Consider the following 15222-nt stretch of genomic DNA (forward strand, 5'->3'; position numbering starts at 1 on the left):
GAGGGTTTCTTCTACTCCGCACACTCCAAGGCAATCAGCTTTTGGTAATGACTTGCACACTTCCTGAAGAGCACATGTGATGGTACACAGCAGCACAATCAAGCGGTAACTGACATTCATTGGGACCCGGGGCCACTCAATAAAATCCTTTTATGCAGAATTGTGATTTGTCTGTTACCCAGCCATTCCTTTTGCATACACTCAGCCAGACCTTGCTGCAAATGAGCGTCAGGGTTAACATGGGTAAGGTAGCCAGTTGAGACTCTCTGGATACCAGCTGGGTGGCAACAATTCAGTTCTAGCAGGATGCACCTGCAACAAGGCCCAGAACCACCCCTGACGTGAGAACCATAGTGTTCCTGCCGCGTGCACATGCGCAGTGAGGCCGGCCTGGAGAGCCAAGGTTCAAATCCACTAAACTACATTTTGGGTTGTCCTTGTGAAGAAGTGAAATTCCTCTCCTGGTTAGGAAAGAAAATTATTTTAGAACAATTCTACTTGCAGAGACATGAGTTTTTCCTTAATGGAAAACTGACAGAGATCAGGTTTTATTATTTGTTCGGTTTTCTTATCTCTTGTGTGAGAAAGTCAAACTTCCAAGTCATGGAACTTGTAATCTTTCGGCTGTAAGTAGAACTTAAACATCAGCATTGATTTATGCTGAGCACTGTGCCATGGCAGGTTGGGTTTTGCCATCCCCAGATAAGATAGAAATCTCATTCCCGCCAGCACCTGCCAGGGAGAGGTTCGGGGCGTGGGAGTAACCTGAGCCCGGTGATGCTGCAGCTGTGTCCCACCACCTGTTTCTGCACTTGCCGAAGAGCTCCGAACAGCAAGTGACCCATGTGACTGAGTGCATCACGTAGCCATATTGGAAGGTGGCGCTGCCAACCACATGCCCAGAGTGGGAGAAGCCTTTGTGCGCAGCTGCAGTGGCATTCCAGGAGTCCCGGGAGCTTTGGACATCATCATGCCTTCAAAGTGGGAATGCCCAAGAATACCAGAGAACGTATCTTCACCCAGACACGGAGGAAAGGGGCTCTCTCTGGGGCAGCCTGCTTCCATCCTCACAGCTTCCCTGACCTGTAACCCCACTAGCAGAGCCCCACCTCGCCACTGGCAACCCTTTTCCATCTGCCTTCCAGAACAGCCTCCCTACCAATTTGCCTGCTGTCTTGCTGTCTGCTCCGTTTTCTTGGCTGCATCAGCTTCTCGCTGACGATATAACATCAGAGGACACCATTGCTCTGTCCCAGGACCTCCTCTGGCTCCATCGCTGTCTTGGTTTGCAATGCCGCGGCAGGTGCATCGCTCGGGGGCTGTGGCAGCCCATAACTGAACACCTGGGTTGGAGGTCCAGCTCTGCCGCCATCCCAGCTTCCACTTCCTGCCAGTGTGTACCGGGAGGCAGCAGGTGATGGCTCAGGCGGTCCTTGGCGCCCTCATATGTGGAGATCTGTCAGCTCTCTACTTGGGCCTGGCCCAGCCCCAGCTTGTTGCAGGGGAGGCATTTGGGGAGTGAAGCAACAGACATTATTATTATATATAATATTATTATAATAAGCACTGCCAACTTTGCCCAGCTGCTACAGCCCAGACCTGTATCCTTAATCTCAGATCTGCATATTCAACTGCTTTTATGACCTCTCCATATGACTGGAGTTGAGAACATCTGATCTGAACCCTCTAATTCACTTCCTTTCCCCCCATCCCTGCAGTATAGTCTTCTCATCTAAGGACAGTTTATCTTTCCTTTGCTCATTCATCTCTTCTCCCTCCTAAACTCCACGCCTCATCAAATCCTATCTGCACTACCTTTCAAGTTCACTCATCAACCTGCTGCCCTCTTGTGGTCCAAGCCAATAATACTGTTTCTTGGCTTTGCAGTAATCTGCAAGCAAAACCCATGTTGCCCTCATTCGCTGCCTTTACCCTGTCCTCAACACAGCGATCAAAATGAACTTAATGCAAGTGAAGTTGTGGGGAGGCAGGGGTGCGGGAGGACAGGGGCTTGTGGAAAGGGTTAAAGATAACAAACTGAATGAGTGCTGTAAACATGAGTGAGCCTTGGAAAGCTTGGCCCTTTAGGAGTGTGGAACTTGGAAGCACCATGTCTGGTCTTAGCACCACTGCCTTTCATTTCACAGGGGATGAACAACTGGGGCTTCAGGCACAGCTTGGCAGGAAGAGGAACACGGTGGACAGGCATCCTGAGCAACACGCCACCTGGGTGAGGAGAATGAGGGGCGGGGGAAGAGGCACAGGTAACCTGAGGCATTGAGCCTGGGATTCTGGGACGAGGCAGGTGCTTGCAAGCCCCAACCCCAGGGAGAACAGAGACCCGCTGCTGGGAAGGACAAGGAAGGACAATGCGACAGTCTCGGCATTGCTGTGCGCTCTAGCACCTGGCCTCCAAAACCAAGCTGAGCAGAAATGTCCCCTGCTTGGTGACCATCTGATGCACTTGCCATGTCTTCTGACAGTCAAGAGGGGATTCTTCCCTCTCACCAGGGCCGCCAATCCTGTGGGATTATGCTCCTAGGCGCGTGGCCTCATTTAACCCTAACGGCCTCCTGCCTTCCCCCTCCCACAGCCCCGTCTTATCACCTCCTCTGCTGAACTCTGTCCTCTGCTTCATCAAGGCTGTCTTCTGTCTCAGCGGATTCTGCCCCGTGACCACATCCCATGGCTTCTAACAGCATCTGTTTGACAATGAACCTTCAAAGCACATCTCCAGGAAGGCCTTGGCCTTGAACTCTACACTTGTTTGCAACTGTTTTGTGGTCACATTTATATCCGTGTCTATGCTGCCTTTCATACTTCACATCTTAACATCAGTGGCATAGTTTTCCCAGTAGCACCATCTACTGAGTGTCTCAAACAGAAAATCCTGGGGTTACCTTGTCAAATCCCTTCCGTCAACAAGTGCAGTCACTGTTATCTCAACAACATTCTGAACATTCCCACGTCTGTTCCCACGTCTGTTTGCAGCCCATGGCAAGCCACCACCATCGCTTCTCACCATTACTGTCAATAGTTCCTCCTGTGGGGTCAGATCTGTTCTTTCAAGCACATTTACCTGGAACTGGGGGGCAGCAGGAAATGGCACCAGTGCTTGGGCCCCTGCCACCCAAGGGGGAGACCCGGATAGTTTTTGACTTCTGAATTTGACCAGACCCTGCTCTGTGGCGGGCATTTGGTTAGTGAACCAATGGATGAAAGAGGTTTCTCTTGTTCTGCCTTCCAAGTAGGTGAAAATAGATTCTTTTGAAATTTCCCAAAATAAACAAAGGAAGCAAATCTCCCCGATGCCTTTCTGTGCAGACTTCTGGGTTACTGTTAGATACTTTGGAAGCACATGAGCACTAAAGACAGGGCAACTTCCCATTGCTACTGGGAAGCAGGGTCAGACACCCAAGTCTTAGAAGTTGCAAGGATTGCACCCAGGTATTCCAGTGTCTGGCCAGCTTTGAGCGTTAGCCACGGTTGCCATGGTAGCAGGCTTTCTGAACTCACACTGTGCTGGTCCCCTGACGCCGCAGTCCAGTTTAGTTCCTGATTAGTGGCCCAGCCTGCTCATTGATTTGTAAATATCTTAGTCTTTGGTGTATGTGACTGTGTGCTTCAAGTTCAAAAGGCAGGGAAGGAGCTCTCGTCCTCTGGTTTAGTCTCCAGGGACCCAGGAGCCCAATCTAGGTCTGCCATATGGGCGACAGGGTGACGAGCACTTGAGCCATGATCTGCTGCCTTGCAGGCTCTGCATCCATCCTGGGCACTCTGAAGTCTTACCTGCTGGGCCACATGCCCACCCGACTCCTCGCTCTCCATCCGACTCTAGCACCTCCGGGGTCTCTGCTCCTCCCCAGGGTACCTGTTCTGCTGTACCCAGTCTTGCTTGCTGTGTATCCACAGTGTACCCAACAGAGAATTCTTACAAAAGTGAATCACTCTTCTCTCGCTCAGAATCATCTAGGGGCATCTCCCACATTGCGAGTACAACTCAGACTCACCCTCGGGGTGCCAGCCTCACCGCCTCCACTGCTGCCACTCTGTGGGAAGGTTCTGCCCAGTGTTTCACAGGCGTCCCATGTGCAGCACCCCTGAACACTGCCCCCACCCCCTCGTGTCTTCCCTGAACAAGCACAGCAGTTCTGTTACCCGGCTTCTCTTACTGTGTCTCCGCCAAGAGCACACACATCAGATCTGGAGCACACAGTGGAGATGCTTGCAAAGCCCCGAGAAGGATAATTGTGGGTTACATTGACAAGGAGGGTGCACCCCACTTGTTAGTTACTTCCAATTCCCAGGAACCGCAGGTTCTTCTTCAATGCCAGGTTGATAACATCATTCTGTCATGTGGGCACAGGTGTCAGGACGGAAAATTGTCTTGGCGCAGATCATATTCAACTCTGCACTCCGACGGGAAGAAGGAAAACCTGGAGACATTGGCTCACTAGCACTGCTTCTGGAAAGATCAGATGCTTCCAAACGGCAACTTAGGCTAACGGGAAAGGACGGGTGTCGCGACTGGATCGCTGCTATCTTTCCAAGCTACTCTGACTCTTCCCATCTCATGCTGTTCGTTTTTAAAAAATAAATAAATTGTACTGGTATTCTCTCCCGCCGAGCCACCTCGTGTCCTCACATTTGAAAAGCTCTCTGGAGCAGGGGCGCCCTCTGCTGGGCAAAGCCTGAGGGACACCTTTCTGGCCAGTGGCTTTCTCTGAACTTGACAGGAACAGTTGGGTTTAGCGAAGGCCAGCGTTACACAAGGACAAACAATCTTTGCCACTCCAGAGCTGCCCCTAAGACTGGACGGGCTTGTTTGTCTGAAGTGGCTCTCCTATCACACCAACTCGGGTCTTGGCCGAGACGGGAAATGAGTGGCACTTGGGCAATCAGCGGCAGATCTGGAATGGTGACAGGAAGAGTCCCAGCCAGAGAAGTCCCTTGTCCCCTTTGTAATCTGCAAACCAGATGCAGAAATTCAGTGCTGCTCTTTGGGGAAGTTCCAGAGCTTTCCTTTGCCCTGTCCAGGGACCAGGAGTTGGCCTGAGTTCTCCTTGCCCACTCCCCACAGCCCTATTTCTGCTTTCTTTTCTCTGGGGCTCTTTGGAAGTCTCCATCATGTTTAATTGTGATCACCCGCCTTTTTCTTCGTTTTAAACTCACCCCACTATGACAAAATCAGTCTTGTACTTCAACTTTCCCTTGTTATTCAGGGTAAGTTAGCATTTTTCTGGTGCCTCACGAACGGGAAATGCTCCTGCCTCGTTTCCTTCCCATGTTCCCACTGTCCCTTCCCCACTTCCACTGTCACCCTGTTCTGCTGTCTGCCTCGGAACTTTCCTAGGAGATGTGGGAAGGTTATCCTTATACTACCATCTGTGGTTTTATCAACATTTCCAAATTATTCCCATTTCTAAGATTTCCTGAAACTCATTTCCTGTTTTCTACTCTGGTATATTTCCACAACTGTTCGATCAAAAACAGCTCTTTGATCAAAATCTTTTTTAAAAAAGATTTATTTATTTTATTGGAAAGGGAGATGTACAGAGAGGAGGAGAGACAGAAGATCTTCCGTCCAATGACTCACACCCCAAATGGCCGTAATGGCCGGTGCTGTGCCGATCCGAAGCCAGGAGCCTGGAGCTTCTTCCGGGTCTCCCACAAGGGTGCAGGGTCCCAAGGCTTTGGGCCGTCCTCAACTGCTTTCCCAAGCCACAAGCAGGGAGCTGGATGGGAAGTGGAGCTGCCGGGATTAGAATTGGCGCCCATATGGGATCCTGGCACATTCAAGGCGAGGACCTTAACCATTACAGTATCATGCCAGGCCCTGATCAAAATCTTTTATATGCCCTGTACTCTCATTACTTCCTTCTGGTGAACTGAGTCACTCTGGAAATTATTTCTTTCAGGATTAATTAGCTTTCCCAGATTAACTAGAACTGCATCCTTCCAACATGCGGTCACATGCCTCAAATAGTAAGAGTCTCAACAATATAAAATACTCCACTGATAATCTGAATGCTTCAATCCAAATGAAGTAGTACGTGTACACACACACACACACACACACACACACACACACAACACTCTCTCACACACCTCCAAGCCTGACAATGGGATGGGTGTTTGCTGCAGCCCTTAGGCCACTGTCGCGGATGCCCGCCTTCCAACCGAGAGAATCCCCATTACACTCCAGTCCTGCTCCACTCCTGAGGTCAGCTTCCTGTTCAGGTGCACCCCGGGCGGCAGCAGATGAGGGCTCAAGGACTTGGGTCCCTGGTGTCACCCTGGCCCAGGCCTGGCTGTCACAGGCATTTGGACAATCAGCAGATGCCAAGATCTCTGGCTCTCCTTCTCTGCCTTTCAAACAAACAGGAATATTAAACACACACCCGTGATCAAGACAACAGCTCCCGACTCCAGTCTCCCATATGCTGTCATTCAGAAATGTAAATGAAACTGAGAGGAGACAAAAACATTTTTATTTATCACAACATGAAATAGACATGACATCCTATTAGGATCAAATCAGGATCACTAATGCTGTGATAAGATTCACACCTCATTTCAGAGGAAAATATTATATAACATCGTACTTTTTAACGTTATGGACCAACTGCAACACAACCTTTTTATGTTACGTAGTTAAAGAGGCAACTATAAAATCGGTGCCGATGACAGCCTGCAGGGTTAGGACTGTCTGGGCAGACGGTAGGAACCGCGTCCCTATTCTAGCAGGGGCGTGGGATACTTTTTTCACAGGTAAGGCAACTGCTTGCTGAGGGCGCCACAATGATAATGCACGTTTTTTCTTAAAGGAACAGATTCTTAAGTGACTTAATTGATCAAGAGTCAAATGAAGTTTCATTCCCATTTTTGCTTTGTTTTGGAGCAGGAACAGTACTTGGGATTTTATATGTAGGGAGACGAACAGGAAGTGCAGCTGCTGGGACCTTCTAATTCACAATTAAACGGAGGCAGTCATTTCTTATCAGGAATGTTGAAATATTCCCCGCTTTTAACATAACAAGGCTTCTGGAATGATTTCTAAAACTAGCTTTCAGGTTTGGTATGCACTTGATAACATGACACATTGAATCTGTACTTTAGCCATTTCTTCTATCGACACTTTGCCCTCAGTAAAGGTTACAGTTATCGTTTCAAACACTTTCTACATATAAAGCATCTTTAAATAAGTTTCATTTTTCATTGGACTGAACAAATATTTTCACATATGTCCCTCTGGAAGTTAACATGAGCACACACATATGTACACCTGCACATGTGTGCCCGCTGATCAGTAAGTGACCATCTGCCATCAGTGCACAGCACGCACTAGGGGGCCGGCGCTGCGGGCGAGCAGGCCTTCCCGGGGCACGCTCCCCACGTGGAGGCCGGCAGGTACAGGTCGCTGAAGGACGTGATGAGGCTGTAGTAGGTCTTCTCGTCATCCGTCAGCCCCGCATTGCCAGGCCTCACCACCACGGCCACGTGCACATCCGCTTCCTCAGCAGCGCTGGCCTCTGCAGAAACCACAGCGTGGGGCAGAGCATCAGAGGGAAGCCGAGAGCTTGGGGCCCAGGGACTGCGCTCTGTCCCACAGTTCACACCCCCCAACCACCCTGGCGAGTGCCCAACTGTCTCCTGGAGGACAGGTGGGTGGTAATTACAACCATTAAGGAGACAGGCCAAAAGGAACGCTAGGAGCTCGCCGGACCAAAGGGCCTGCTTTTGTCTCCAGACCTGAAACATGCCATGGTCGCTGCCTGACTTCATGCCCAGCAAATGCCTGCTCTCCAAATCCAGCTCAAATAGCCCCACTTGCAGCACCACCATCTACACTAGGGCTGCTGCACACTCCATATTGACCTCCATCCCAACAGTATAATTGGACATGTTATGGCCAGTTGCTTTTCTGCCTGTGTGTGGTTGAAGAGGGTAAGGGTAGGCGTAGGAATCAAAGACTAGTTAAATGAAACTAGGTAAGTTATGTATTGTAGGAGATCGCTTGGGTGACATCTCTCCGCTGTTTCCACTTGCAGGACACCAGGTAACATGGTAATTTAGCACTGCACTTACTCTGTGACAGGTTCCGTTCTAAAACCTCCTACCCCCTGGAGTTCCCATTCTCTTTAACATTATCAGAAACCCTCACTCTGACTCAGTAAGTGCTGCGATGTGTGCCCCTGAAAAGATAAGAAAGGTTCCTGTTGCCCCTCCATCTTTCTTCAATTCTGCTCTCTCCAAGGAAGCCTCATTTCCCTTTTCTTCTTTCGCTTTTTTGTTTGTTTGTTTTTAAGATTTATTTATATGTATTGGAAAGGCAGATATACAGAGAGGAGGAGACAGAGCCTTCCCACCTCCATATGCCAGGCAGTGTCTTCCCACCTCCCACCCCACCTCCATATGCCAAGCACAGTCTTCCCACCTCCCACCTCATCTCCCATATGCCAGGCAGGGCCTTCCCACCTCCCACCCCACCTAGAGCCTTCTCCTGCTCTCTGGGAGAGGGCCACTCAACCTTCCCGGTAACAGTGCCTGAGTGTAGGCCCATGGGAACACTCAGTGAAGCAGGCTGACTCCACGATGCCTCACTCGAGCCCCAAAGGCCACTGCTGACCCTCATCCTGGCTGGTGGCAGCAGAGCTTCAGGCTGCACTGCCACCAACCTGACCGAGCCCATCTCCACCCACAAGAGACCAACACTAGCCATTGCTCCCTCCCTCGGGCCCCAAGAGGCAAGCCCTGACCTATGGCACCTAACTACTCCACTGGTCAAACACGAGACACTTAACTAACACCTGTTGACTTAAAACTCTGGGCCCCTTTCGTTTCATTCAAGAGGTCTTTTCAAATCCCCCCTGGGTATTCTTGGGCTATCACCTCAGGCTGCTTGGCCTTGGCAATGGAAGTCTGGGCACATGGCACCAGAACATATGATGACAGAAAAGCTATAACCAGAGAAGAGTGAGGCAGCCGGCCAACCACCTGCCCTGTGTCAGCAGCCAGGATCCAACTGCTGGCTCCACTGCCTGATCCACCGTGGGGCTGGCAGGGAAGGAAGACAGGAGGAACAAACCTCCTTATGGAGGACTTGGAGGAGAGTTAATGTTATTCTGATGCCAATGTGGGGATTAGCTCTAATCCCTGAAGATAGGAATAATTTCTGGAACTGCAGCCCAAAGAGGTGGCTTAAGCTTTCTGAAAAGAGAAAAAACTTAAAATTTTTAATGTATGTGTGTGAATTATATATTATAAAGCCAACTACAAGCAAAGATGAGACTATGAGGGCAGTGTAAGTTTTCTTAGGGCAGGAGTTCTAATCACAGCTACTGCCAAAATGACAGCATACATAATCGTGGCCCCTCACTGCACAGCAGGGCTGAAAGACTGCTGCTGCCTCTTATTTACTCCACCTTTTGTATGCTTAGGAGCACAATCATGTGTTGCTGTGTTACTGCTGCCCACAGCACTCAGCTCCAGCACGTGTGCCCAGGGAAGCAGCCCAGGAGCCACAGGCTCTAGCAGCAGGGCCTGGCCGTGCAGTGGGCTACCTGCCCAGGGTGCGTAAGTGCACTCTGTGGCGGCCACCTTTCTCAGAACACGTGCTGCCTGTTCAGCAGGCACCACTGTGATCATATGACCAAGAAGCCTGGGCGCCGGCAGGGACCTGAGGAGCCAGTAACTGAGGCCCTTACTCCCTGAGCTGGCCACACAGCAGGTCCTCACCCCGAGGCCTGCAGGCTCCAGGCCAACTCTGGATGTGCAGCTTTGGCCGCCTCCCGCAGGGCCATGACCAAAGCTCAGCAACTCACAGAACAACAACCTACTCTTCAGTCCAAGAGAAACATGCCACCTGCCTTCTGACTCTCCTCTTTCACACAGACACCCAGACACAGCCCTGCCCCACTCCAATACTGCAAGCTCTCTGGAGTTGGCACACAGAGAGGCGGCAGCAGGAAAACATCTATGCTCTCACACCCTTACGGTTGAGGCTGGTTTGTACTGACACTATGTTATACACGGCCACCATGACCTTGAGGCAGCCTATGCGTGTACCTCCTCGCCCACTGCAATCAGCAATACCAGATGCTGCAAGCTTCCAGGAAGCTTCAAAGCCAACCTGAGCAGAAAAGGGGCGATTCCTCAGAGTTCTCAAATCTCAAGCTAGGGAATGACTGTGCAGTGGGGCTCGCTTCCAATTCAGACTGACCAGGAACTGCACAGGTGCAGGACACGAACATTACCACACAACTACTGCTTGACCAGGAAGGCGGAGCCTGCTCTGCCTCGACCTCTCTGGGAAGTCCTTGCAGCTCCTCACGACACCAATGATAGCGATGCTGACACTGCTGGTCTTTAAAAAGCACTTAGCCAGGCCCAGCACAGTGGCCTAGTGGCTAAAGTCCTCGCCTTGCATGTGCCAGGATCCCCTGTAGGCACTGGTTCATATCCCAGCTGCTCCACTTCCCTTACAGCTCTCTGCCTGTGGCCTGGGAAAGCAGTCGAGGACGGCCTAAGGCCTTGGGGCCCTACACCAGTGTGGCAGACCCAGAGGAGGCTCCTGGCTTTGATCAGCTCAGCTGCAGCTGTTGCGGCCACTTGGGGAGCAAACCAGCAGATGGAGGCTTTCTGTCTCTCCTTTTCTCTGTAGATCTGACTTTCCAACGAAAAGAAATAAATCTAAAACAAACAAGCAAACAAAAAACACTCAGCCAATCAGTACCGCCTCTGTATCTGCAATGCTTGCCCAGAACCACAGACCAGAAGTATAAGGAGCAACGGGAGCAGAAGCCACAGTGCATCCAAGCCCCTGGCAGCAGCCTGTGGGCTTGCCCCCGTGGGTGGAAGTCACTCCACTTCTGCACAGCAGGGGCGAGGGGATGCTCCCACAGGCTGCTGACCATGGCCCCTGGAGGCCAGCAGCCACTGGCGCTGGCCAAACCTGGCAGCATTCTCCTGCACCCAGCTCTTGCCCCAGGGCAGCACCCCATTCTACGGGTACCCTCAGTCCCAGAGAACTAATAATCTAAGGCAGATTGTCAGAAACACAAATGTGAGTTAAAATGGGAAGAATTCGTCTCACCAGTACCACTTCACACACAGCACCCAAGCAGCAGTATACAGAGAGGGAGGTGGGTACGGCAACACACTACTTCCACAACGTCGCTTTTCTGAGTCCTTGAAGAGAAAACGTGTCCACAGTGTGGGCTCGGTTCCCACAAGGGCCAAGTACTCACCCACGGTAACGTCTGTCAGAAACAAGATGTTGTTGGTCGAGCACCCGATGCTGTTCGCAATCTTTCGATAACTCTCGCTCTCCACTTTGTGTCCGATCTTGGTATCAAAGTGACCGTCTACCAGCTGCCCAGGGAGAAGAGGAAGTCTGAAACCCCACATGCCTGCAGCACCCCAGCACCCCTCGCCTCACGTTCCCTTCCTCGGAAACATGTGACAATCACAGTAACTTCACTCATCCAACAAGTATTCACTGAAAAGCCAGTAGACAACGAACTTCATGGAGGTTATAAGAATGTAAACATTCTTCCAGTAAACATTTGGAAGAAGAGAACCATTAGCTCAATATATACAGGATCATTTTAACATCTACTTGGTTTTCATTTGCATTCATTTTCACTTCAAATCACTGAAAATATACATGATCTATACTCTGACCTCAAGACAATATCTGCGGGGCTGCAGCTCTGGTACAGTGGCCCTGCTATGGCTGTGGTATGCCTGCCTCTCTGCTTTTCAGACAAAGATTTTCTAAAAGATTTATTATTTTTATTGGAAAGGAAGATATACAGAGAGGGAAGCAGAGGCAGAGATAAAGATCCTCCATCTGCTGGTTCACTCCCCAAGTGGCCGCAACAGCCAGAGCTGAGCCGATCCGAAGCCAGGAGCCAGGAGCCAGGAGCCCCTCTGGTTCTCCTACGCAGGTGCAGGGTCCCAAGGCTTTGGGCCGCCCTTGACTGCTTTCCCAGGCCACGACCAGGGAAGGACTTTAGTCACTAGGGTATCACACTGGGCCCAAATAAATAACCTTCCAAAAAGTAAACAGACAAGTGTCCTGGAAGAGCACCCTTTATTGATCAGCTCATGCACAAGCGTACCCAGTGGCCAGTGTTGAGGCACTGCCAGTCAAGCCACGGTTTGCGACACGGGCATCTCATAATGCAGGGCCAGCTGGGAGTCCCAGCCATTCCAGTTTTGATCCATCCCCATTTCCATGCCGAGGACGGCAGCAAAGGATAGCCCGACATGTGGGCGTGCAGGATGGAGTTCTTGCTCCTGGTTTTGCCCTGGCTCAGACCTACTTGTGGGGGGCATTTGTGGGAATGAACCAGCAAATGCTGAGATGTCTGTCTCTGCCTCGCAGGCATCTCCGGCTCATCACCATGTTTTGTAATGTGCCCGGTTCCCCTCCGACGACACTGCATCTCTCAGGTGCCAGCAGCAAACGGGCGCCCCTTGCTGGGCTGGCTTTCTTCAGGTTGTGTACCACGTCCTATTTTGCTTATCATTTGGTTTTATTTTTTTCAAGACAAAGTAAATTCTAAAGAACTATGTAGACAAAAAGATTACTACAGTATGGTTAAATATAATTACTTTGTTCTAACCTGACTTTAACAATTGAAAGAATTATTACGCTAGTTTCCTTTAGGTAACTAATTCTGTCTCCTACTGGCAACACGCACAGGCAGTGTGCCCCTGTGACACAGCACAGCTGACTGGAGGACTAGCCTCATCAGAATCACCCACAGGGAGTGTCCTGTGCAGCCCCTGACCCTAGCCCTGGCCTGCCAAATCACACCTGCTGGCAACAGGGCTCAGCGAGTCTGCGGGCTTAACAAACTCCCCCGGTGATTCTTGTGCACAACTATGTTTAAGAACCTTGGATCTACAGACCATGCCACAGAAGACATCTCATCCTTCTCGGTAATGCACTCCCCAGTTTTTCTAACTCTCTTATGATCTGCTTAGCACTTTCAAATGTAATTACATTCGTTTAATGGTCAATATTTCAAGTAGTGCTGTAAAAGCAAAGTAAATCAAGTCACTTACCTCAAGAATATTGCCCTCCGTGGAATGCCCAAACAGCAGTTTCTGCGCCTCCACACTCCCTGAAGAATAGACATACACCTTCATCCCGGCTTCCCTCCACTTCCTGACTGCTGGAACCACATCCGCAAAGAACCTAGAGGGAAGAGCACCTGGTGAAAATGCAGCAAGTCAAAACAGGTGCCACGCATGGTGGGAAGCAGCCCCGGAGACCATGAACTGGGGAGAACAACTGTGGACAGTCACGCCAATAAACAGGAGTCACAGGGGAAAAAGAAAAAAGCACTTTCTAAAAATGTAAATTCTTGGGATTTAAAGAGAAGTAAACAGCAATATCTTTACTACTACATACTTTGTGATGTAATTCACAGTAAGAAAAGGTTGGATTATGTCTAGTGTGCTTTAAGAAAGTATTGAAACGGGCCCGGCAGTGTGGCCTAGCGGCTAAAGTCCTCGCCTTGAACACCCCGGGATCCCATATGGGCGCTGGTTCTAATCCTGGCAGCTCCACTTCCCATCCAGCTCCCTGCTTGTGGCCTGGGAAAGCAGTCGAGGACGGCCCAAAGCCGAGGACGGGCCAAAGCTTTGGGACCCTGCACCCGCGTGGGAGACCCGGAACAGGTTCCTGGCTCCTGGCTTCGGATCGGCGCGCACCGGCCCGTTGCGGCTCACTTGGGGAGTGAATCATCGGACAGAAGATCTTCCTCTCTGTCTCTCCTCTCTGTATATCTGACTTTTTAATAAAATAAATAAATCTTTAAAAAAAAAAAACCTATAAAAAAAAAAAAAAAAAAAAGAAAGTATGGAAACGCTTTTAGAAAGACTGAACCCAAAACAGTTAAAAAGGAAAAACTTGGCGGGGGTGGGAGCCGGGGATTTCAAAGCTCCAAGCCTTTGAATAGCTAGGAAACAGAATTACACTTCTTGAGACCCAAGAAAACCTGAATCTGTAACAAACAAATCAGTCAAGAAACTTACAGCAGTTCATACGCGCTAATCAACAGACAGTATCTGGTTTTCTGATTTGACAGCCTCTTGTACCAACATGATGAGGCCTTCCATACTCAATGGAAGAAGTAACACCACAACAGACAGGTGATGCTGTTGTTGAAGTGGCATCTTTAGAAGACTGGAAAAGTCAGAGGTCTGCTGCTGAATAGAACAGCTTACCACGCTGCACTACCCAAAGGAAAGAGGCCAACATGTTCAAAATGAGCACATCAAATTCTAACTGTTAGTCACGGAGGATGGATTTTCCCAAGCTGAATACACAGACGGCTATCTAAAGCAGTGTTTCAGCAGTTATGGTAATATGTTCCAGGTCCCTGGTTTAGGGAACGAAGACGAGCAAGGGCTCACCGCTGGGTCACTCTCTGCTGTTTCCATGCCTGCAGTATTTTACAGAACACACTGGCTGATAGTCCCAGACTGCTGGCACACACCCTGAAAGCAGCAAAAGCTCCTTGTAAGGTGCTAAACTAAAGGGATGATATCTCATTTGCTACAAAAGGAAAAAAAAAATAGGCAGCTGGAAACAGCTGTAGATATTAGGGCCACGTCAGGCAAAATCTCCCTCCCCCAAAATGTTAATGACAGTGCCTCATTAAGATAATACAATATAACATAATACTCAAGCAGGAATATTATCAGGAATTCTATAAGCAAGACCCAAAGGCACTGGGCAGTTGTTCAAAACAAAACAAAAAAGACACGGAGGAAAGTGAAAAATATGGAGGAAAGTGATGGGACCGCGTTGCGGCAGAAGGAGTTAAACTATCAGCTATAATGGCAGCATCCCATCAGGAGTGGGTTCATGTTCTGGCTGCTCCATTTCTGATCCAGCTTCCTACTCGTGCCTGGGAAAACAGTGGAGGACGGCCCGAGCGCTGGGGCCCTTACACCACGTGGCAGATCTGGAAGAAGCTCCATCGGAGGAGTAAACCAGCACATGGATAATCTCTCTCCATAGTTCCAACTCTGCTTTCCAGGGGAGGAAAAAAGTCTTTTTTTTTCTTTTTATTACATATAACAATGACATTCTCAAATTGCACAGCCTCAGAAAGTTACCAAAGGCATTTTTTTTAAGATTTATTTATTATTTTTAATGGAAAGTCAGATATACAGAGAGAAGGAGAGACAATGATTTTC

At 49.7% G+C, this 15222-nt stretch overlaps 1 protein-coding gene across 3 annotated transcripts in view; it reads right to left on the bottom strand.

Moving 5' to 3' along the window:
• Positions 1–6469: 6469 nt before the first annotated feature.
• The window catches only part of ENOPH1 (enolase-phosphatase 1), a 28466-nt gene continuing 19713 nt past the window's right edge, over positions 6470–15222 (bottom strand). For all 3 annotated transcript variants that reach the window (XM_058667150.1, XM_058667152.1, XM_058667151.1), the window contains exons 4-6: positions 13078–13210; positions 11250–11373; positions 6470–7532 (exon numbers count right to left, since the gene is read on the bottom strand). In XM_058667150.1, coding sequence (XP_058523133.1) covers positions 7345–7532; positions 11250–11373; positions 13078–13210 — 445 coding nt within the window. In that variant the 3' untranslated portion in view covers positions 6470–7344. The remainder of the gene's footprint in view (positions 7533–11249; positions 11374–13077; positions 13211–15222) is intronic.

Source organism: Ochotona princeps, chromosome 7, assembly GCF_030435755.1.
Source record: "Ochotona princeps isolate mOchPri1 chromosome 7, mOchPri1.hap1, whole genome shotgun sequence".
Lineage (NCBI taxonomy): Eukaryota > Metazoa > Chordata > Mammalia > Lagomorpha > Ochotonidae > Ochotona > Ochotona princeps.